This window comes from Candoia aspera, chromosome 1 (assembly GCF_035149785.1).
Source record: "Candoia aspera isolate rCanAsp1 chromosome 1, rCanAsp1.hap2, whole genome shotgun sequence".
Taxonomy (NCBI): domain Eukaryota; kingdom Metazoa; phylum Chordata; class Lepidosauria; order Squamata; family Boidae; genus Candoia; species Candoia aspera.
The window spans coordinates 6,489,616-6,511,357 of NC_086153.1; the positions used below are offsets into that span (position 1 = coordinate 6,489,616).

General features: G+C 45.1%; 1 protein-coding gene across 1 annotated transcript; it reads left to right on the plus strand.

Annotated features, from left to right (window-relative positions):
• The first annotated feature begins 5,988 nt into the window (after window positions 1-5,988).
• MRM1 (mitochondrial rRNA methyltransferase 1) lies at window positions 5,989-20,556 on the plus strand. Its single transcript, XM_063296574.1, has 5 exons — window positions 5,989-7,222; window positions 9,151-9,244; window positions 13,416-13,536; window positions 17,062-17,181; window positions 18,010-20,556. Exons 1-5 carry the CDS (start codon window positions 6,402-6,404, stop codon window positions 18,141-18,143), a joined length of 1,290 nt encoding a protein of 429 aa, XP_063152644.1. The 5' UTR covers window positions 5,989-6,401; the 3' UTR covers window positions 18,144-20,556.
• The last annotated feature ends 1,186 nt before the right edge of the window (window positions 20,557-21,742 follow it).

The following is a 21,742-nucleotide window of genomic DNA, read 5'->3' on the forward strand; positions in this document are numbered from 1 at the left end:
TGGCTTGCTTTGCATAACATGCCAAGTGTTTCTTTCAACATGTTAAGCCAGGAACTGATCACATTTCAGTGGAGCCTAGCTGCACCCTGCTCACCTTGGCTGATTTAGAAAGCTAAGCAGGGTTGGGTGTGGTTTGTACTTGGATGGGAGAGGACAAAAGCAAGCCACTTCCATATCACGTCAAGAAAACTTGGATCTGCTTATGAAATTGTCAGGAGTCCAACTTGATCTGAAGGAGATTTTAGTTTTATTTTGATTATGTAAATCCAACCACTCTACATCCGTTTTGACGTATGAGGAGAAATCTCATTTACACAGAGAAGTAGATATGCTTGTATAGGAAAGGGAATCTCAGGTTCTTGCCTATCTTTTTACGAAGCTTATCACTGCTTGGCTGCACCACGTAGGACACCACCAATACACCCAGCTGCTCTGTCCAGGACATTTTGAAGTACAAAGATGATGCTTGGTTCCCTTATCTTGTTAGACAACTGGTGGTATTTAAAACATACAACCAAAAAATCAAGGAAGGAAACAAACAGCCCACCCAGTTTAAGCTGTGCAGAGTTGGTCTGGAGTCGGGCGGACTCAAATTTCATTAAAAAATACCCAGAGCACATGGTTTCCAGCAACCAGCACCCAAGACAAGCAGGAAACCATGTCAGATAAACAATAAGGGAAGAAAACAAAAAGAACAACCAACCAGCCATGCAGTTTATTGGACGTCTGTATCTGGCACTGGTGGGCAGGGCATGCTGTCATTGGTATTTGTGCAGAAAGGAGCGTTTCCCTTGGTGGAGGTTTGCCTACATGCCAATTTCTCCCATTTGCGGGCTTTCTAAAGCATTTGACCCCCGTGTGTGGCTCCAACAGAAGAGAATATCTGTAGCTCAGGGTTGAACTGTGGAGTTCTGGTGGTTTCTCAGCTTGGCTGGTTGCTTGTAGATGTTTCATTGCCTGAAAGCATCACCAGGCAGCAACCTCCACCCTCACCAGCACTGGTGATGTTCCCTAGTTGGGTCATGAAACGTCTGCAAGCCAACCACCAAGCTCAGAGCGCACCAAGGGCTCCAAAGGAGGGAGTGGCCATCCAAGGTAAGTGAAGAGATGGTTAGGAAGCGCCTGGATAGCGTGAATGAGTTAGTCTCCAGGACTAGGCTAGTCATATCTAAGAGCCTTGAAGGAGATTGCAGGCGTCATCTTGGAGCCTCTTTCTGCGGTCTTCAAGAGGTCATGGAGGACAAGGGTAGAGCTAGAGGACTGCGGAAAATGTAGCCAGGAGCGTGGGGCCTGTTGATATGCAGGAGCCTGCCCTGCCAGTTTTGGTGGAGGTGCAGCTTCCTCCTTGGTGTAGTTTCCACCCCCAGGAGGAAACGACACCCCCCAAAAAAACCTGGGAAGGCAAGCTACTGCATACAGTATAAACAGGCAGGAAACCCCACCCTCCCTCGCCCTGATGATGTTACCTAGTTGGGTCATGAGACGTCTGCAAGCCAAGCTTAGAGAGCTCCAAGGACTCCACAGTTCAACCCTGAGCTGCAGAGATTCTCTTCTATTGGAAGAAAAAAAAATCGAGGAAGGATCCATGTCCCAACTAAGACGGGCAAGGCAAAGGCTTTATATAAGAAACAGCCAGCAGACTACAACTCTCCCCTGCATTGATGTTAGCTAAGGAAATGTCTTCAGGAAAACCACCAAGATGAGGGAGGCTCAACATGGGGCTCTCTCTGTCCTAAAGGAGGAGGCTTGAGGGAAGCTGAGAAGGGCAGATCAGCCTTAGGAGGTGTACCAGAAATTGGGCATTTCTGAGTTCCCTGCAGTTTATGGTCTCCACAGATCAAGCTGACCCCTTGCTGGCAAAAGATCACGCGACCCCTGCAAAAAAGGGGCGGGACTTGGATTCATGTCCAGTTTGCCATTTTGACTCTTTCTACCCCCCACCCTCCCCCCGGACATCCCTCTGTGTAAACTGGTGTTTCTCAGCATTGGCTACTTTAAGACATGTGGACTTCAACTCCCAGAATTCCCCAGCCAACTTGCTGGCTTGGGAATTCTGGGAGTTTATTTTATTTCTTTATTTATTAAATTTATATTACCGCCCATCTCCCCCGATGGGGGACTTTGGGTAGTTTACAATAAAAGTTGAAGTCCACACGTCTTAAAATTGCCAAGGTTGAGAAACACTGGTGTAAACACACACACGCGCGCAAACCTTATTTTCCCTTAATAGCGGGTCCATCAGTGCAGCTTGAAATAACTTGCAATGCATTTCCTAATTATGAGTTGTAAAATAATGTGGGAGGGATATTTTGTCTTTTTAACTGGTAAGAAATGTGCACAAAACCAGCCGATAGGTAATATTTTCTAAAATATTTAATGACAGCCTGCTACATATTTACTCAGAAATAAGGCTTATTTTCAGGCTGGTGCCCGTAAATTTGGCCAAAAATGGGCCAGTTTTATTTTTATTTTCATGTTGTAGACAGGGCAGAGCTGAAGCTGAGAAACTGTGGGTTGCGTAAGGTAATGGCAAATTCCTGGCTGAGTCTGGCTTTGAAACAGGCCTCCTAATTTAATCTCAGCCGCTACGCTTCCCTGCTTCTGTCTTAGCTTCGAAAACATGTCCCCTTGGCAAATTTCAGGGAGACTGTTTTCAAAGCATCACCCTGGACTTAGGACAGATTTGTTTTGAAACTGAGAAGGATGCAGTTAATGATTTAAAGTTTCTGCCGCTAAAGATTTGTTAAAAATTAAACTCTGCCGGGATTAGGACAACCAAGAAAAAACCCCCAAAATAAAACCAGAATTATTTATTTAGTTTATATCCGGCATTTCCTCCTAGCATACATGCCCCTTTTCTCTTGCTGTTTTCCCTCACAACAACCCTGTGAGGTAGGTTAGGCTGGGTGGGGGTGGGACAAAGTCACCCCATGAGAATCCATAGCTGGGGGGAAGCCCCGAGCTGGGTTTCCCTGGAGCCAGTGCAGAACCTTATCCTTGATCCCACACTGGCATTTTCCTTTCTGCCTTCAGCTGCTTTAACAAGGGTCAGAAAGGATTCTCACCACGTTCAAACCCCAGGTTGACAAACTGACCCAATTCTGGGAGGTCAAGTCCACACATCTGCCGAGCTTGAGAAACACTGGTCTAAGTCCTTCATATGTGGTGCCCAGAACTGGACACAGTTCTTAAGCTGATGGACACCTAATAAAGTGGAGTGACTATTTTCTGTCATTTGGACACAGTAACTTTACTGATGCAGCCTAAAACTGTTATGTTCTGTTCATTTTTAGCAAAGCATGTCCACGCAGCTGGGAAGATAATGGCAGTGGGGTGGGGGGGCGTTGCTAGAAAATGCTTGATCATGAACTATCCAACCTCATTTTAGTCTAGTGCGTGGCTTGGGAATCCAGGCTGGGTGTGTACGATAAAGCAAAAATATTGAGAGTGCAAAGCAAAACGTTCTGCCTTCCGCTTTTTTTTTCTTTAAATTGATTATGTGCCCTCAAGGTGGTATTGACTCCGAGAGACCACATAGACAGAATTTCTCCAGAATGATCTGTCCCCAGTCTGGTCCTTCGGATCTCCCAACGGTGCCCCATCACCACTGTAACTGAGTCCCTCCCCCTTGCTGCTGGTCGTCCTCTTTTTCTCCTTCCTTCCACCTTTCCCAGCATCAGACCCTTCTCCACATCGCATAATGTGTCCAAAGTAGGATAATTTGAGCCTGGTCATTTGTGCCTCGAGTGAGAACTCTGAGCTGATTTATTTGCTGATCCAGGATGCTCCACTTCTTGGCAGTTCAAGGATCTTTTCAGAAGTCTCTCCAACACCAGAGTCCAGATGCGTCCATACTCTTCCTATAAATTGAACTTTTTTGCTTTCCCCCATCAACGTACCAGTTGTGTCATTTAAAAAGGCAGGCACGCTCCCCCACACAAAACTCTCTGTCGACCCAGCTTTCCCCAGCACTATAGTCCCCATCATCCCCAGCCAATCGCGAAGTTTCTACAGATGCCCTCCGCGTTGGTCATCGAGCCGTTCTACCTTTAGCCAGCAGGTGGCACCAAACAGCAAGGGCCTCCTTCTGGTCGCCCGTTTGGACTCTATGATCGGGCAGGCGTTCCTTCCTGGACCCGGAAGTGGAGAGCGCGACCCACGTGGCGCCGAGGGAGGTAAGAGCTGCAGAGCCCTGACTTTATAGGTCCGAGAGAGGACCAGGCGGGATCAGGCTTCGGGAATACCGAGGACGCGTATGTAGGGCTTCTTCCCTTTGCCAAAGAAAATTCTCCAAGTTGGTTTGTCAGAAAATGTGTGCATTGTGTTGCATTTCGGTCATATCTACCAGTGGTTCTCAACCTCGGCCACTTTAAGATGCGTGGACTTCAACTCCCAGAATTCCCCGGCCAGCATGGCTGGCTGGGGAATTCTGGGAGTTGAAGTGCTCGCATCTTAAAGTGGCCGAGGTTGAGAACCACTGATATATACCATATTTCATATACCATTTTTATAGAAATTGAATATATAGATAAAAAATAGATAAATAGATTTCATTCTTCCCCATAAAAGCTTTTGGGTGCATCTTGAAACCTCTCCCTGGCTGTGACTGAGGCCAACCCGGCCTGATGACCCCTGGATGGATCAGACTCCAGTTTACATCATCCCCATATGCTGGGAATCATAGGTTTTGGCATCCCCTGGCTGTGCACACAAGCCTGAGCTAACGCTCCTATGTTGTAATGGGGAGGGGGGTGACGTTTTAGTGGGGAAAGTATTTTGTTTACACTCTTAGGGGCTCACGCTGTCCAGGATGGATGGAGGAATCTGAGTGTCTGTGTGTGTGTGGGCCTGCCTTTTTGACATTTTCCTTTCCATTCAGCCTGTTCTTTTTCATCACATCCCACCCTGTTTGGGGACCTTAAAGCACTCTTTCTCAGCCCAACTCACCTCACAGGGTTGTTGTGGCAAAAATAGGAGGAGGAAGGAATATTTGGTATGTTCGCCGCCTTGAGTTATTTATAAAAATAATAAAGGCAGGATAGAAAATAAATAAATAAAATAAAATAACCTATACAGCAAAAAATAATATTATTGGACTCCACTACATTTGAATGGAAAAGGTCTGTTTAAGACAGCATTTTGTTGGAGATGTAATAAGGATGATGCTTCTTTAAAACATGTTTTTACAGTGTCCTATATTTACTAAATTTTGGGAGAAAGTGGATTATGTAATTATGACTGCGACAAAATTTAAAATTTTCGGACGATAATATTCTTTTGCATTACATACCTATTACATGGGAATTGAGAATTGGACAATGTAAATGCATTCTCCGTGCCCTTATTATGGCCAAAACACTGATATTGCAGCACTGGAAAGATAATGTATGGCCCCAGTCACTCAACGGATCGAAGACCTGATTACTCTTGCCACCTATGAGTGGATTGCCTATAGACTGTAGACTTCGTATGGATAATAATAATAATAATAATAATAATACAAATTTGTAATAATAATAATAATAATAATACAAACTTGTATGGCCCCTGAACTCACACATGGTGGCTCTGGGTGGCTTACGGAATTAAAATCCACAATACAAAAATGTGGAATTCATTTATACAAAATACAGTAGGTTAAAGATGATTAAAGGAGCATTGGATCCCTGAATTCTTCTAACCATTGTTTCCTGTCCCCTAGTATTGCATCAAAAGTGGTCAGAGCCAGAGCGGCAACTGACTTTTATTTTTATTAGTTTATTTTATTATTATTTTTTGTGCGCCTTCAAGTCAGTCTTGACTCCTGGTGACTGCCTGGAAGAGTCCCTGCAGTTTTCTTTGCCAGTTTTTTTCAGAAGTGGTTTGCCATTGCCTGCTTCCTAGGGCTGAGAGAGCGTGACTGGCCCAAGATCACCCAGCTGGCTTTGTGCCTAAGGTGGGACTAGAACTCCCAGTCTCCCGGTTTCTAGCCCAGCACCTTAACTACTACACCAAACCGGCTCTCCTATTTTATCTTTACATTAATTAAATGCAGATGCTGTAATATGATTACTGTCTATGAATTCAGTCATGGAGAAAACAGCAGGTCCCCCTTTTGTCATATTAAATGCATCACAGCTCAGTGGCAACTTTTGGAAGAGTTCTGGGGATATGTTTAGGGGCTTGGGGGAGCCCAGAGGTCTTATTTAGGCTTATGACTGGTCAGGGGCAGCATTTCCCAGCTGGTGCCGTTTCCAGATGTGTGGACTTCAACATCCAGAATTCTCAGCAATGGCCATGCTGGCTGAGGAATTCTGGCTGTTGAAGGCTGTTGGGAATCCTTGCTCTAGGAAATCGTTGCATTGCGTATGTTAATCCACTTCTTTTGTTAAGGTTACTGTCAAGAAATATAAGTGGCAGACATGGACCCTCGCCATGCCTTTAACGCTGGCCTCCGGAATGCAGCAAAGTTGCCCTTTGTCGTTTGTTTTATCAACCCTTTTAAGGGCATCCGCTGCTTCTCAGCATGGAAGAAACCACCACCGTTGAAAGAGCAGCCGCCCAGCGAGGCAAGCAAGCCAGAAATTACCGCTTTGCAGGCTGGTCATTCCCTTGAAACGTCGAGGCTTCAGGAAACTCACCTGTCGAACTCGACACCACGTCTGGGTGAGACAGGCCGCGAGCCTGATGCTCTTCAGAATAAACCCGGGCTGAAATTTCATCCCAAAGCTATGCCATTCACCACTAAGGAAGAATTCAGGAACCTGAGAAATGACGATTTTGTCTCCAAGCGGAAAAGGCTGCAGCAAAATCCTCTTCTCCTGGAAAGGACCAAGGGCTCCGAGATCTTATTTGGGACAGCCCCCTGCTCCTTAGCCCTCGGGAGGTCAAAGCGGACATTTTTCCAGCTGTTCCTCAAATCGAGCCGAGATGGGGCATCGCCCGTGGCAGAAAAATTCTCCCAGTATGCCGAGGAGCGCGGGATCCCAGTGAAGAGGGTGCACAGGAAGTTGTTGGATGCCCTTTGTAAGGGGGGCATCCATCAGGGGGTATGCCTGGAGGCCTCGCCCCTTCGCCCCTTAGCATGGCAGGAAGGGCCACTCCGACGAGCCCCGGTTGGCAAGGGATCGCAGCGTATCTGGGTGGTTTTGGAGGGGATACACGATCCCATGAATTTGGGGGCGGTCCTGCGGACGGCGCACTTCCTAGGGGTCGATGGGATTGTGACGAGTGAAAGGAACAGGTGAGTAGGTCTTTTTCAGGCTGAGAAAAGCTGTATTTGTGTCAGCCTTCCCAGGTAGACCAGACAGGAATCACAACCAGATGAGCTAATTCTACTTCATTGTAAGGCTACATTAACAGAATCTTGCAAGTCTGAAAGTACAAATCTCCCGCCATCTCCTTTACAGCCCGAGAAGCTAGGGAGGGTCCCTCCTGAGCCTCTTGTCCCATCTACTATCCAGCTGCAGGCTATGCTCTCTCTTATCTGACCGTTCCCTAAGCAGCATCTCTTCGGCCCGTCTCCTAAGGCCTTTCCCACATATCATTACAGTACGTTATCATCCCTGGGTAGCCTTTCCGTACTCGCTTAGCATTCTGGGAGTGGCTCTCCCAACATCGAAAGAGCACCAGGTTGGGGATGGCTGCTCCAGAGCCACAGAGAACAAGCTGATTCCATTATCCGTGTGATGGCCCTTCAAATATTGGACCATATCACAAGTTCTTGATGATGAGTGTCCTTGTCTTTGAGTGGAGAATGGCCAGTCTGTTGTGTCAGATATCCTTGAACCACTGGCCTGTTCACCACCAATAAGCCAAGCAAGATGTTGAAGTTCATGGAAGGCAGAACTGTGGACACAGGGAAAGGGGCCCCTTTGTTCAAGAGCAGTCTACCTCAGAACACCAGAGGTAGAAGAGCAGAGCTGTCTCCACTTGGCCTCACTTGGCAGCTGACTGCTAGATGAGATACACCTTTGAGTTTATTTATTTAATTTATTTATTTATCAAATTTGTCACCACCCATCTCCCCCCACCAGAGGGACTCTGGGCGGTTTACAACAATAATCAATAAAACAATACATATACAATAAAATTACAATATAGAAAAATACAGTATCTAAAAATCCAGGTACAAATAAACAATAATTATAGATAAAAAGTTGAGCTGAAGCAGTTTGGGAGTTACTCGCTCGGATAGTCAGGAAAGGAGCCTCCATCCCCAGGAATAGTCTACCACTGGAAACAAGAATGGAATCAAACAATGGGGTGTTTGTGAAACTGTGGATTGCACGCCTTGCAGCCGCTGCGAGTTCTCCCGTGCCTCAACGGACTAAGCAGGCCGTCTCGCTTGTCTTGGGATTAAGCAATGCTGAATCTGTTACAACCAGGTTGGGTTTTGCAATTGTTCTTCTGAGGAGTGTTTTCTAATATGTCTGTAGGTTGAGTCAGGGCAACTGGATTTCTTTCTTTTTGGTAGAAACCTGTCGCTGCTTGTCCGAGCAGCTTCTTCAGTCTGGGCAAAGGTTGGTGAGGGGACCCCATACATGTCTTCCAGGGAGGCTGCATCATCCCTACACCTGGATGGCGGTTAATTGTGCCAGGAGGTATGGACTGTCTTTGGGATGTCTTACCCCTAGATCCCTAGCTCATCCCCAAGTGGATCGTTGAGAGTGGCCTTCCTGGTGGTCTGAATCTTCCTGGGGACTGATGAAAGAGCAGCATGGAAAATGGGGGACAAGTTGTGTCTGAGGCCTCCCCCCCTATCGAGGGAAGGATTTTCCTCTTTGGCATGAATGGATTCCCTAACCCCTCTCTCAAACCACCTGTCTTCTCTGTCCAAAATGTGAACGTTGTTGTCCTCAGATGAGTGTCCTTTTTCTTTTAGATGAAGGTAAACTGCTGACTCTGGTCCTGTGGTGTTGCTCCTCCTGTGTTGGGCCATCCTCTCGTGCAAAGGCTGTTTGGTTTCCCCAGTGTAGAACTCAGAGCTCACTGCACCGGATTGCATATACTCCGTTGCTCCTCTTAAGTTTCGGTGTTGGATCTAATATGTGGCTGGATCTAATATGTGATCTAATATTTCTAAATATGTGGCTTTTTAGATAGGCCTGAGGGTTTGTCATCCGTTTTTTGGGGGGGTTCTTTTCTAAATCTTTGCTCTTCTATTCACAGCTGCTCCCTAACGCCGGTTGTTAGCAAAGCCAGCTCGGGTGTCATGGAAGTCTTCAATGTATTTAGCACTGATGATGTTCAAGGCCTTCTTAAGGTAAAATACTTCTGTTGCTAGTCATTAACAATGACAACCAGCTTGAGTTATTTACCCGCAATGCCAAGCTTTGCTGAAAATGAACAGAATAAAACAGTTTTAGGCTGCATCAGTAAAGTTACTGTGTCCAAATCACAGAAAATAGTAATTCCACTTTATTCGGTGGCCATCAGCTTAAGAACTGTGTCATGTTCTGGCACCACATATGAAGGATTTAGACCAGTGTTTCTCAAGCTCGGCAACTTTAGATGTGTGGACTTCAACTCCCAGAATCCCCCAGCCAGCCATGCTGGCTGGGGGATTCTGGGAGTTGAAGTCCACACATCTTAAAGTTGCCGAGCTTGAGAAACACTGATTTAGACAAATTGGACAAGTTTAAAGGAGATCAGTGAGAATGACCGGAGGACTAGAAATCATAAGACTTAATTTAAGAGACTTAAGAGAGAGTGAAGGAGCTTGACATTTTAGCCTTGAGAAGGTAGGAAATATTATAGCTCCCTTTTGATTCCTGAAAGGATGTCACACAGAAGCAGCTCAAGAGTTCTCTTGCTCCAGAGCGCAGGGCAGGGGTACAGTAAACGCTCCATTTAAGGAACCTTGGTTTTAGCAAACTTCTGATTTAACAGACAAAAGTCGCAGAATGGAGGTATCCCACTGGCGCAGAGCTGGGCAACAAGGGCACCCATTGCAGTCAGGTCTCCTCATTGCTAGTCTTGGGATCAACGCAGAGTTTTGGAAAGGGCAAGAGGAATTCCCCACCCTCCTTTCTAGTGGGTTCATTAAGGCAGAGTCTCTTGGAAGGCTTTGAAATGCTTCCTCCCAGCTTTCTCTCCACCTGGGCTGAGTTGCTGTTTGTAATGGCTGCCACTCAATTTTCCATTAAATCCAAGTCCTACGTGCTAGGTAGTAATCTCTTTAAAGATATTACTGAAATGTGCCGTACAGAGAAAAAGTTGCAAACAGAAGTTCCCACGCTTTCCCCAAGTTAAAACAGTCCAGTGACCCCCTTCTTTGGTATGCAGCCCCCCTTTTCGTGCCAGTCCGTTCAGTTCCGTGCAGATGTCTCTGCCGGTTGACCTTGGATGCCAGAGATAGCCCAAACAAGATGCTTTCACACTCCTGGCTTGTCCCCCCTCCCACTTCTACTGACTTGCAAGTCTCAACCCGGGTTGATTCCATTCATGCATGCGAGTCGGATCAGATGTTCTGGGAACATTTGCTCTGGGAGCATGACACTGTTCAGCAGATAAAATGGAATCTCTCTGGATGATTTGAAACTCTTCTTCCCAGGTTTCTGGCCCCCTGGTCTGAGTTGCCGTTTAGGAGATGAGCTGCCAACAGGCTCACCTTCTGTCTCTTGATTATGACTGCTCTTTCTTTCTTCCATTCATTCCTCAGCCTCCCCACTGTCTCTCACAGCTATGATGGGACTTTGGTGGTGGCAGAGGAGCAGTAGAGAAAGGAAGGGGCTGTGAAGGTTGGAGGGTCCCCCAATTTTCCCACTGGCTTTCCTTCTCAGTCTGCCCTCTGCTGCCATAGAATCATAAAATCATAGGGTTGGAAGGGACCTCAGACCAACCCCGTGCCCAAGCCAAGATTCCTCATCAGGTGTGTTATGAGAGTTCTAGTCCCGCCTTAGGCCTGAAAGCTGGCTGGGTGACCTTGGGCCAGTCCCTCTCTCTCAGCCCAACCCACCTCACAGGGTTGCTGTTGTGGGGAAAATAGGAGGAGGAAGGAGCATTAGGTATGTTCACTGCCTTGAGTTATTTATAAAAATAACAAAGATGGGATAAAAATAAAATAAAATAAAAATAAAAATCCCAGAGAGAGGTGGGCTCCCCTTCCCTGGAGGGCAGAAAGCCATCCACCGGGAGTGCTTTAATTTGGATTCCTGCACTGTGCATGGGGTTGGGCCAGATGGCCTCTAGGACCCCTTCCAGGATCTAGGATCCAGTGATCTCATAGTCTGGAGATGGGCTGCAATGCAGGGGTGGAGAATTTGCTTCTTGTGCAGAAGATTGTGGGTTTAATTTTCAGGAGCTTAGGACAGGGCTGGGCAGCACTGAGTCTGATCCTGGGGGCCTCAGCCAGCCAGATGATCCACTGATCCAGCTCTGTATAAAAGCATACTTAGTATTCTGCTGAATTGGTGAAAAGCAGCGTAGATTCTTACAGATCCTTTGGACAGCACCCCATAATCCCCAGCCAGCATGGCCAATTATACTTCTGGAAGGCACTAAGTTGCCCATCTTTGACTTTTTGCTCTAGCTCAGTGTTTTTCAACCATGGCAGCTTTAAGATGTGTGGACTTCAACTCCCAGAATGCTGACTGGGGGATTCTGGGAGTTGAAGTCCACACATCTTCAAGTTGCCCAGGTTGAGAAACACTGCTCTAGCTTGCCAGTTGCTGTAATACACTAAGTGGCCACGGGATGGCAGCATTGGGCAACTCTTGGAAAGTATTTGGCTTTTTCTCTCTCTCTCCCTCCTCCCCTCCCTCCCAAATTCCAGGATAAAAATTGCAATTTTTCAGGGTGTGTTGGGGAGAAGGAAAACAGATTTTTACATGGTGGGGGAAGAAGTGTTCTGAGTGGAGGTCTGTCTAGCACAGTTTTTCTCAACCTTGGCAACTTTAAGATGTATGGACTTCAGCTCCCAGAATTCCCTGCTGGCTGGGGAATTCTGGGAGTTGAAGTCCACACATCTTAAAGTGGCCAAGGTTGAGAAACACTGGCTTAGAACATCAAAATAATCATAATCATAACCATGTATCTTTAATATTACTGAAGAACAACATTTGCCTATCCCAGGTCCCTTATATTCCCTTCCAGAAACTTCACCCAGGCAACTGAATGGTGTGGTAGTGTAGACCAGTGTTTCTCAACCTTGGCAGCTTGAAGATGTGTGGACCTCAGCTCCCAGAATTCCCCAACCAACATTGCTGCCTGGGGAATTCTGGGAGTAGAAGTCCACACATCTTAAAGTTTCTGAGGTTGAGAAACACTGGATTAGTAAATGCAAATTTTATTTACTTATAGATTTATAGATTTATATCTATTTATAAAAGGTGGTGTGCATAAACGCTCTTGTTGAGAAACACCGGATTAGTAAATACAGATTTTATTTATTTATTTATTTATAGATTTATACCTATTTATTATCTCTCTCCTTTTCAGGAGAGATGGGCGGTGATAGACATTTGAAAAACAAACAAACAAATAAATAAATAAATAAATTTATACAAGGTGGTGTGTGAAAATGCTCTTGCTTTTCCCTATGAGGTGGGTTGGGCTGGAGAATGTGGATGGTCCCAAAGTCGCCTGGCCAGCTTTTCTTCCTAGGGTGAAGTAGAATTTCATGGTCTTCCAGTTTCTAGCCCAGCATCTTAACCCCTGCACCAAAAATGGTGTGATGCCTCTAGGTAGCCGGAGCAGGCTGGAGCATGATTCAAATGAATTGAATCCTCAGCGTAACGGAAGAATTTGGAATTAAGTGGGAGCATCCTATTTATTTCAAACAGTACTTTGACTTCCCCAAGATGTCTGTTTTCATTTTTTGAACGTGCAAGGTTTCTGTGAAGAGGTCCAGGCTGAGAGATAAAGCGACTGACCCCCAAAAGCCACCTGCAGGGGTTCATGGCCAAATGGAGATTTGTTCCCCCCGGCCCTCCCTTTTCCCAGTCTGGTTTCAGCACCGTCTGCTGCCCAGTCTAGGGATGCTGAACATCACTCCTTTCTTTCCGCAGTTATTCTGCTCATCCTGTATAGGCTGGCTGTCGTCTTCCAGAAGGATATGTTGCTTACATTTCTGCAACCCCTTCCCAGTAATGAGGATAGTCGAACCCTGTAGAGTTTTAGGAATTTTATTGTAGATTTAAAAAAAAAAATCAGCGAGTTTGGGGACCATAGGCTGTAACGAATTATGAACTGACCAAAGACCAGCCAGATCGTTTTCCCTGTCCCCTCCAGGAAACAAAAGCATTGAGCTTTGTGTATAGGAAGCCAAATATTTTATTGTAAGCAGCCCAGAGTCCCCCTGTTGGGGAGAGATGGGCGGGGAATAAATTTAATTAATTAATAAATAAATTTTATGTATGTATGTATGTATGTGTATATATATATTGCACAGGTCTGAAACTTGAACAACTTCTTCTCTCTCCTCTCCCTGAAAGACAAAATCCGAAGAAGGCTGGGAAGTCCTTGGGACAGTTGGTGACGGAAAGAGCCAGGAAGAGATCCCTGTTGTCAGTTGCTCAAATTTTTTCTGGACTGGGCCCACCATACTGTTACTCGGTAGGTAATTTTTCTTTGGGGTGTGGGAGGATAGGGAGAGACCATCCCTGCCACCCCCTGGTGTGGGCAATTCTATTTTATTTTGCTGCAAAGCAGGTTGGTTAAAATATATCTAGAGGACATGGCACCATTTTAATCTGCTTTCCAAAGGACGTTGTTGCTGCTGAACAACTTGAGAACAGCAAGTTGGAAGGGAGATTGTGGACATAAGGAATCTGGCTTTCTTTTTATCATGGTCAGGCTGTGAGAGAAACTTAAAAATAGCCACCAATTAGCCTCTGAATCCTGGATAAATAGGAAACAGCATAGAGCAGTGTTTTTCAAACTTGGCCACTTTAAGATGGGTGGACTTCAACTCCCAGAATTCAGCATGGCTGGCTGGGGAATTCTGGAAGTCGAAGTCCATCCATCTTACAGTGGCCAAGTTTGAAAATGCTGGCATAGAAGGTCAAAACGAAGAAATACCACATTAAGGAGGACCAACCAAAGAAAATCCTTGGTAAATTTTACCAATGAAAATATGTGCCTGTAAAGAAGGGTCCAAAAATGAAAAGTTAAGATAGGCGAAAGATTTGGGTGTATTAACCTTTGGCTCCATAACTGCAAAAGTTCCTACCAAATTCAGTAGCCCTCAATCCAAATAAAGTTGTACTTTTTGGAATAGGGGATAAAAATAACCTCACCAGGTTGAGTTTGACTCCTGTTAACTTTATGGACATATCCAGACAAACAATCCTTTGAGGTAGGCCAGGCCAGGCCACAGACCCTGCAGGGATCCCAGGAATGATACTTTCTTGTTGCAGGGTCTGTTAACAGGATCCTGAAAACCTGTCTTAAACCTTTGCTGCCCCTTTTGAAGGACCACAAAGTCCTTGAGTAACCGTTTGACCTCTCCCATTTCCTTCTCAAGGCCAGAGCTAGATTCCTCTATAGTTTTCTTGGCAAAGATATGGGACTGATACGCTCCTAATGTCTTCTGGGGTATTTATCTGGATGTCCCAGTCTAGTTTCGTGTCCTGGGATCGCCTAGTGGTCTCCCATCCAGATATAAACAAAGGCTGACTCTCAGCATTTCAAGATCAGCCAAGGTGGATGAGTGCTGTCACCTAGCTGACTTAATATTTCTTCCTCCTCCTCCTCCTCCTTCCTTGATATTTCCTCCTCCTTCTCTATATTTCTTTTTCTCCTGCCTCCTATTATCCTTCAGTAGTCTCATTCGTAAAACAAATCCTTCCTCTCAGCAGAGACCCAAAGACAGAGGTTTGATACGGCGCATCTGCTCTTGTTTCGCTGGGTGGCAGTTTAATTGCTAATCAATCGAAACCTCTAATTAAACTTTCACTTGTCACGTTGGCCTAGTAACTCAGTTGAAGCTGATCAAGGAAAGGAAAAAAGAGTTTCTGGTTCAGTGTCTGCCATGATGATGGGGATTTGGGAGGGAGATGTGTGAAAAGAACTCTGTAATTCTTTTATATAGTTTATATAAATAATATCATTTAGATAATTCTGATCGCTATTGTCAAGGGCAAACCATTTTGGGTGTAGACCCAGAGTCAACCGTGAGTTTGATTCCAGAGACTGCCACGTCACAAGCGTGTGAAGTGGGGAAGGGGTTGGATCAGCAGTGGGGAGACCGGGGTTCAAGTCCAACCCTGGCCACAGAAAATTGCCGAGTGACTTTGGGCCAGCGCCCCTCTCTCAGCCCAGCCTACCTCACAGGGTTGTCATGGGGAAAAATAGGAGGAAGGAATGCTATTTGCATCACCTTTTGCTCCTGAGTGATGGAAGTTTCACAAATTTCACAATTTCACAAACTTTCATAAACAAATGCTAAAAGAAGTTGAAAGTCAGCCAATCAGCCAATAAGATCAAAGCATGCACATTTGGGGGGGGAGCATCAGGAAAGGGGGAGTCCTCTTGTCCCCCCATTACCATTTTTAAGAGAGCTGTACATTTTACGATATTATTGTGACTTCTCCCAAGAATCCTAAAAGCAGTAAATTAAAATACAGTGAAGTGTCGGCCACTGTACACTGGAGGAGGTCTGTAAATTTTAAAAACGACTGTTCATATTTTTAATAATGGTTGTTTTTATATATTTATTTTTTTACTTAATTGTACGCTGCCCAGAGTCACTTCCTGTGAGATGGGCGGCCATATACTTTGATTGATTGATTGATTGATTGATAGATAAATGAATGAATGAATGAATAAATGAATGAATAAAGTTGATAGATAAATAAATGAATTTGATAGATAAATAAATACATAAATTTGATAAATACGTACATAAATTTGATAAATACACACATTTAATAAATAAGATAGATAGATAGATAGATAGATAGATAGATAGATAGATAGATAGATAGATAGATAGATAGATAGAGGTCGTTTTCCAGGAACCTCCAGCCAAAGGAAATGACTTTTAAACTAGTTATCATAGGGGGGACCCATCCTGGATTGCATTTTCTGGTTTATCCTTTCCCCATTACGGTTGCCTGCAATGACTTTTTCTGAAGACAGCAACTCTTTTAGATTTTTTTCTGGTTATTTCACAGCCACATTTTTTTTCACGGGTGACAAAGAGGAAGAAATCCTACCCAGATTTTTTTTTCTTTTTAAAGGCCCACAGGAATAAAATGAAATATTGGTGGTCCTTTTTCGCCCTGTATGGTTGCAAGATCTGCTTCTCATGGGGAAGAGACCAATGCATGATGTAGCTGGGGGCTGGGGGGCAGCCGGTTAGGGCTGGCACAGTGTGACTGGTCCGAAGTCATCCAGTGAATTTCCGTGGCTGAAGACAGCCTAGAACCTGGGTCTCTCAGCTCCTAGTCCTCCCTTCCCCACTGCCCCACGTTGGCTCTAGGGCTGAGACGGGGGGACCCATGGAACTTCTGTGGTTGAAGAGGGACTAGAACCTGGGCCATCCCTGTGCGGATCACACAACCATCCTATGAAGTAGACCGGGCAGGAAGAAACTGACTGGTCCGAAGTCATCCAGTGAATTTCTGTGGCTGAAGACAGCCTAGAACCTGGGTCTCTCAGCTCCTAGTCCTCCCTTCCCCACTGCCCCACATTGGCTCTAGGGCTGAGACGGGGGGACCAGCCCAGAGTCACCCATGGAACTTCTGTGGTTGAAGAGGGACTAGAACTGGGTCACCCAGTGTGGATCACACAACCATCCCAGGAAGTAGACTGGGCAGGAAGAAATTGGCTCAAGGTCATCCAGTGAACTTCCATGGCTGAAGAGAGTCTAGAACCCGGGTTTCCCAGCTCCTAGTCCAGCACCTTCCCTGCTTCCCCACTTCCCCTCAGTGGCTCTGGGACTGAGAGGGGGGACCAGCCCAGAGGCCTCCAGGACTAGAACGTGGGTCCCCCGGCTTCTGGCCCAGCATTGTCACAACTGTCTCCACTGGCTCTCAACCAGAATGAAACAGAAGTAACGGGTGCTTTTGTAAAACATCGATTTTGAAGCTTAAGATTTAAATTGCGATTCCTTTTCGTTTTGGCATGTGTATGCAGGAAATGAGGGGTATGGACTTTCTCCGGAGACAAAAACGTTGTGCCACAAGATGTTGACTATCACTCCAGGAAGAGATTTGGAATTTGGAGTAGAGTCTTTAAATGTGTCAGTGGCGGCCGGTAAGAGAACCTGCCTTCCATGCGTGTGTTCACGTGGTCTTGTGTGTCTTGCTTCTTGGCAAAAAAAAAAAAAGTTTGGAAACAGCTAAGATGTTTTAATATTTCCTTCCTTCCTTCCTTCCTTCCTTCCTTCCTTCCTTCCTTCCTTCCTTCCTTCCTTCTCCCTCTCTCCCTCCCTTTTTTCTCCCTTCTTTCTGTCCTCCTGTTCTTCCTTCTTTCCATCCTTCTGTCCTTTTTTCTTTCTTCTCCTTTCTTCCTATTTTTCTCTTCCCCTTCCTCCCTCCCTCCCTCCCTTTTTTCTCTTTTCCTTCCTTCCTTCCTTCCTTCCATCCTTTTTTTCTCCTCATCCTTCCTTCCTATTTTTCTCTTTCCCTCCCTCCCTTTTTTCTCCCTTCTTTCTGTCCTCCTGTTCTTCCTTCTTTCCATCCTTCTGTCCTTTTTTCTTTCTTCTCCTTTCTTCCTATTTTTCTCTTCCCCTTCCTCCCTCCCTCCCTCCCTTTTTTCTCTTTTCCTTCCTTCCTTCCTTCCATCCTTTTTTTCTCCTCATCCTTCCTTCCTATTTTTCTCTTTCCCTCCCTCCCTTTTTTCTCCCTTCTTTCTGTCCTCCTGTTCTTCCTTCTTTCCATCCTTCTGTCCTTTTTTCTTTCTTCTCCTTTCTTCCTATTTTTCTCTTCCCCTTCCTCCCTCCCTCCCTTCCATTTTTCTCTTTCCCTCCCTCCTTCCCTTTTTTTCTCTTTTCCTTCCTTCTCTTTTTCTCTTCCCCCCCTTCTCTCTCTCTCTTTCCTTCCACGCTTCCTCCCTCCCTCCCTCTTTTTAAAAAACTTGCAGGCATTCTTTTGCATGCCATATGCAACCAGAGAATTAATCATCACAAAACTACTGCCTCTGGAGAGGAAGGAGCAGATTCTGTGGCGGCAAAAGGCTGCAGCCAGGAAAGTTTGCGGACAAATATTGGGGTGTAGAATGAATTTCCGGCACGTGAAGAATTCTGCACCTCAGAGAGGAATGCCGAAGATGGAGGCCGTGAGGCCGCTGGAATGTATTTTCACCCTGCGTTGTTCGTACCTTTGCTGCACTTTGGAATTAGGGATATCTGGGATCCTCTTCTGTAAAATGTGAAGGGTCAGGTTGCTCTGTCTGAAAACAATAAACACTTTCCTGCTATCTGAATGCATAAAAGTTTCATCAAAGTAATCTAGCCACAATGTAAAAGCTTTGTCTGCCAAGTTGGAGAGAAGTTACCAACTCCTAGATTTTATTTTATTTTATTATTTTATTTATTTTAATCTGTTCGGTCATCTTCAATTCTTCGAGACTGCCTGGACAAGTCCCTGCAGTTTCCTTGGCAGAGTTTTTTGGAAGTGGTTTGCCATTGCCTCCTTCCTAGGGCTGAGACAGAGTGGCTGGCCCACCCAGCTGGCTTTGTGCCTGAGGCAGAACTTGGGTCTCCCAGTTTCTAGCCTGGTGCCTTTAGCACTACGCCAAACTTTTTATAGCCCTGATCTATTTGCAGCTCAGAAATTCAGCGTGAAAACTGATGGGTGACTGTGGGAAGGACATTTGGGCCCACCTCTCCTGCTCTGAGCCACTTAACACTCTGCTGTTCTTAATCAGTAACCTACAGGAATGACGGCATTTTAAAACCACACTACAAGAACCCAGCGTCGTGGTTCTCCCTGGTTTTCTGGCCAGGAGACAGGAAGGGCCGCAGCATGTCCACTAGATGGTGGTGTTGATAAGTGCATTCTTTAATTTCTCCTGGGAGAAAAAGATGGAATAGGTTGTTGCAAGGCCTTATAGAATCTATTCTTGTCGGCATGAAGAGATGAGAATAAAACCCATTTCTTTCTCCGTGGCATCCGATCTGACTTTCTGTATTCCCTACGCACCCCATTACAAGCCAATCCTATTGAAAAGAAGAAGAAGGAAAGACTGCATTTTGGAGGTTAAAGTTTCATCTTGCGCTGGTTTTTAGCAATGGTTTCCAGTTCAAGCAGCCAGTTTCCCACACCATTGCCAAGACAGAGGCGGATCAGTTTCCTCCTGCATCAGGCATTGTGGTGAAAGCGCTTTCAATGCCCGCTTGATCATGCACCCGGTTTAAGCAGCTTGGAGGAATTAAGCAGCTTGGAGGGATCTTCTATTTCCATTCCTCCTCCTCCTGTTTTTTCCTCTTTTCTCCATTATCCCTCTGCAGGAATGCACAGGAAATCTCTGCCCCTTGATGCATGCAGTTTAAAATTCAACCTAGGGAAGGAGATACGTTTGGGATCTTTGAGCATTTGGGAGCACAGTGACATACATGCTGGTGAAAATTTACGAGCGCCGAATTAGGTTGACCTTGAATTGAGTTCTGTGCTCCCACCTCCCAAAGGAAATGTCCATCCAGCTCTATGGAATATATTTTATTTAGAAGGTTGTCCTCGTTGCCTTTTTTTCTTTCTAATGTGTCAAACACCAGCTTTCCTTGAGGAAGAATCCAGTTTTAATCCTGAGACACAGGTAGGCACCCTCCATGGAGTTTGGATTATCATCAGGTCTGGCCAGCATGACTAATAGCTGGGACTGGGATATTCCAGTCCAAACTGTAGTTAGCTTTAACATCTGCAGTAGGGGCATCTGCAGGGGTGGTCCAAAAGGTCAAGATGGTGGCTAGAATGGGGTGACTGAACCTCTGCCCCCTTTAGAGGCATTGGACAGCATCTCAACTTTTACATGCCCCACCTGCTGACGCCCCTGATGCGCAGTGGAAAAGATCCCATAGCAACAGATAGGAAGATGAGGGATCCATTGCAGGCAAGAATTAGCTATGCAGATCCTTAACCCAGGAATCCATTAGCTTCCTGGGTTTCTATCTTCCAGTTTAATAAATGCACTCCATTAAGTGGATCGTCGCCTCTTTTCCAAGTAATTTCCTGAGTATTTTTAAATGTGAAGATGTCATTTTTATAGTCTTTTCCTTTTAGATTTGCCCTTAAGCCTAAATAGTATTGTCCTTGTGATGTAATTGTAAAAATAAAAACCACTTAGGTCCATGTCATGAAAATACTGTCTTTAAAAAGCGTATCTGCAAGATCAGAAATACGTTCTCCGATTGCATATGTTTTGTATGCAGCTGTTGGTCTTAATACCCAGTGAAGAAGCAGTGATTTGTTGCTTGTAATTGGCAAGTCTCTTATTTTTCCTCAGTCCTACTTGTTTCTTCATAGATTGGTTGCAAGGATTTTTACTGAAAAAACAACAGCAAAACGTCCTGATCTAATTTTGTTTTTGGACAGTTGGTTTTCTAGCTTCTGCTCGGAAAAAAGCTTGCTCAGTAATCAAAGCATCTCTCAGAGCCAAATCAAATAAATATTGGCTGCTTTCATTAGCCTCTCTTGATGTGGCTTGTGTTGTGTTACGGCAGGCATAGCTAAGGAATCTTTTGATGTCCTGCTTTTAAGAGTTTGAATAAGAAATGTGGATTTTTCTGGGTAGATTCTGCCCTCCCTCCTCTCAAAACAGCTTGCTGCCTTTTGTTGAGCTTACCAAAGCGACTTCCAAAAATGAAAATGATAAAACATAATCAATGGAATGGATAAAACTTATCACAGGCAGAGGCGTCAACAGGATCCAGCGCTCGTCAAAAAACCATGAAGGCAGCGTCATGCAGTGAACCCCGCCCCTTTTGTGTGATGTCACAATGCTTGTAAAAGAAGGGGTGGAGCTTGCAGGGCAACAGTCCTCTGATCCCATTTTTCATAAGATCCCAATAGTAAAAATCCAAAGGAATTTCCGATGGCTTCTTGGCAAAATTTTCAGTTTTTTACCTGGCTGGGGGAGGGAATAGAGCTGGTGATAGGTACAGTGACCATACATCCTTTATTTCAGAAAGCTGTCCTTTATATTATTTTTTTCCCCAAAAACTCACTTTTGTCCTGTATTTTGCTTATTTAACTTTTACTGTACAAAGGGTGCCGCTTAACACACCGTCTGATTGCCAACATTCTTTTTAATGCTTGCTTCTTATAACTTCATCGCTTTTGAGATATTTGTATTAGACTGTGCGTTTTTGTAAAGTTGTTTGTGGTTTTGCTCTTGATTTCTCCTTTATAAAGCAAGGTTATACACATAAACAATTAATGTGGTTTATCCTTAAACTGAACATGGTGTATCTTTCAGATTTGCCCCCTTTTCAGGATTGTCCTTTGTTTTTTCCAAGAAAATATGGTCACCTTAGTGATAGGTAAATTGAATGCCACCTTTGATCAGGCCCTAGTGGAAAACAGTGGGGTATCTGGCAGCTGTGCCAAAATCTGCAAGGTGATGGGTGCAGCCTGGATTGTGACACCACATCCAGCATCTTGCAAATTGGCCTCCCCCGGAGGATGCCCACGATAGAAAATCTTAAGCCACGAAGCCATCGTATTTTATACAGCATAATGCAGCATCCATAAAATCGGTGCCCCCCAAAATGTGTCAGATGCCCAACCAGCTGGTAACAGCCCCCCCCCAAATCTGGTACAAAAATATTTTTAGTGGCTACAGGCAGTCCTTGCTTAACAACCATTTGTTTAGTGAC

Coding starts and splice junctions, on each gene's coding strand:
- MRM1 (XM_063296574.1), top strand. CDS start 6,402: ATGGACCCTCGCCATGCCTTTAACGCTGGCCTCCGGAATGCAGCAAAG. Junction 7,223..9,150: donor GTGACGAGTGAAAGGAACAG/GTGAGTAGGTCT, acceptor TTCTATTCACAG/CTGCTCCCTAACGCCGGTTG. Junction 17,182..18,009: donor AAATGTGTCAGTGGCGGCCG/GTAAGAGAACCT, acceptor AAAAACTTGCAG/GCATTCTTTTGCATGCCATA.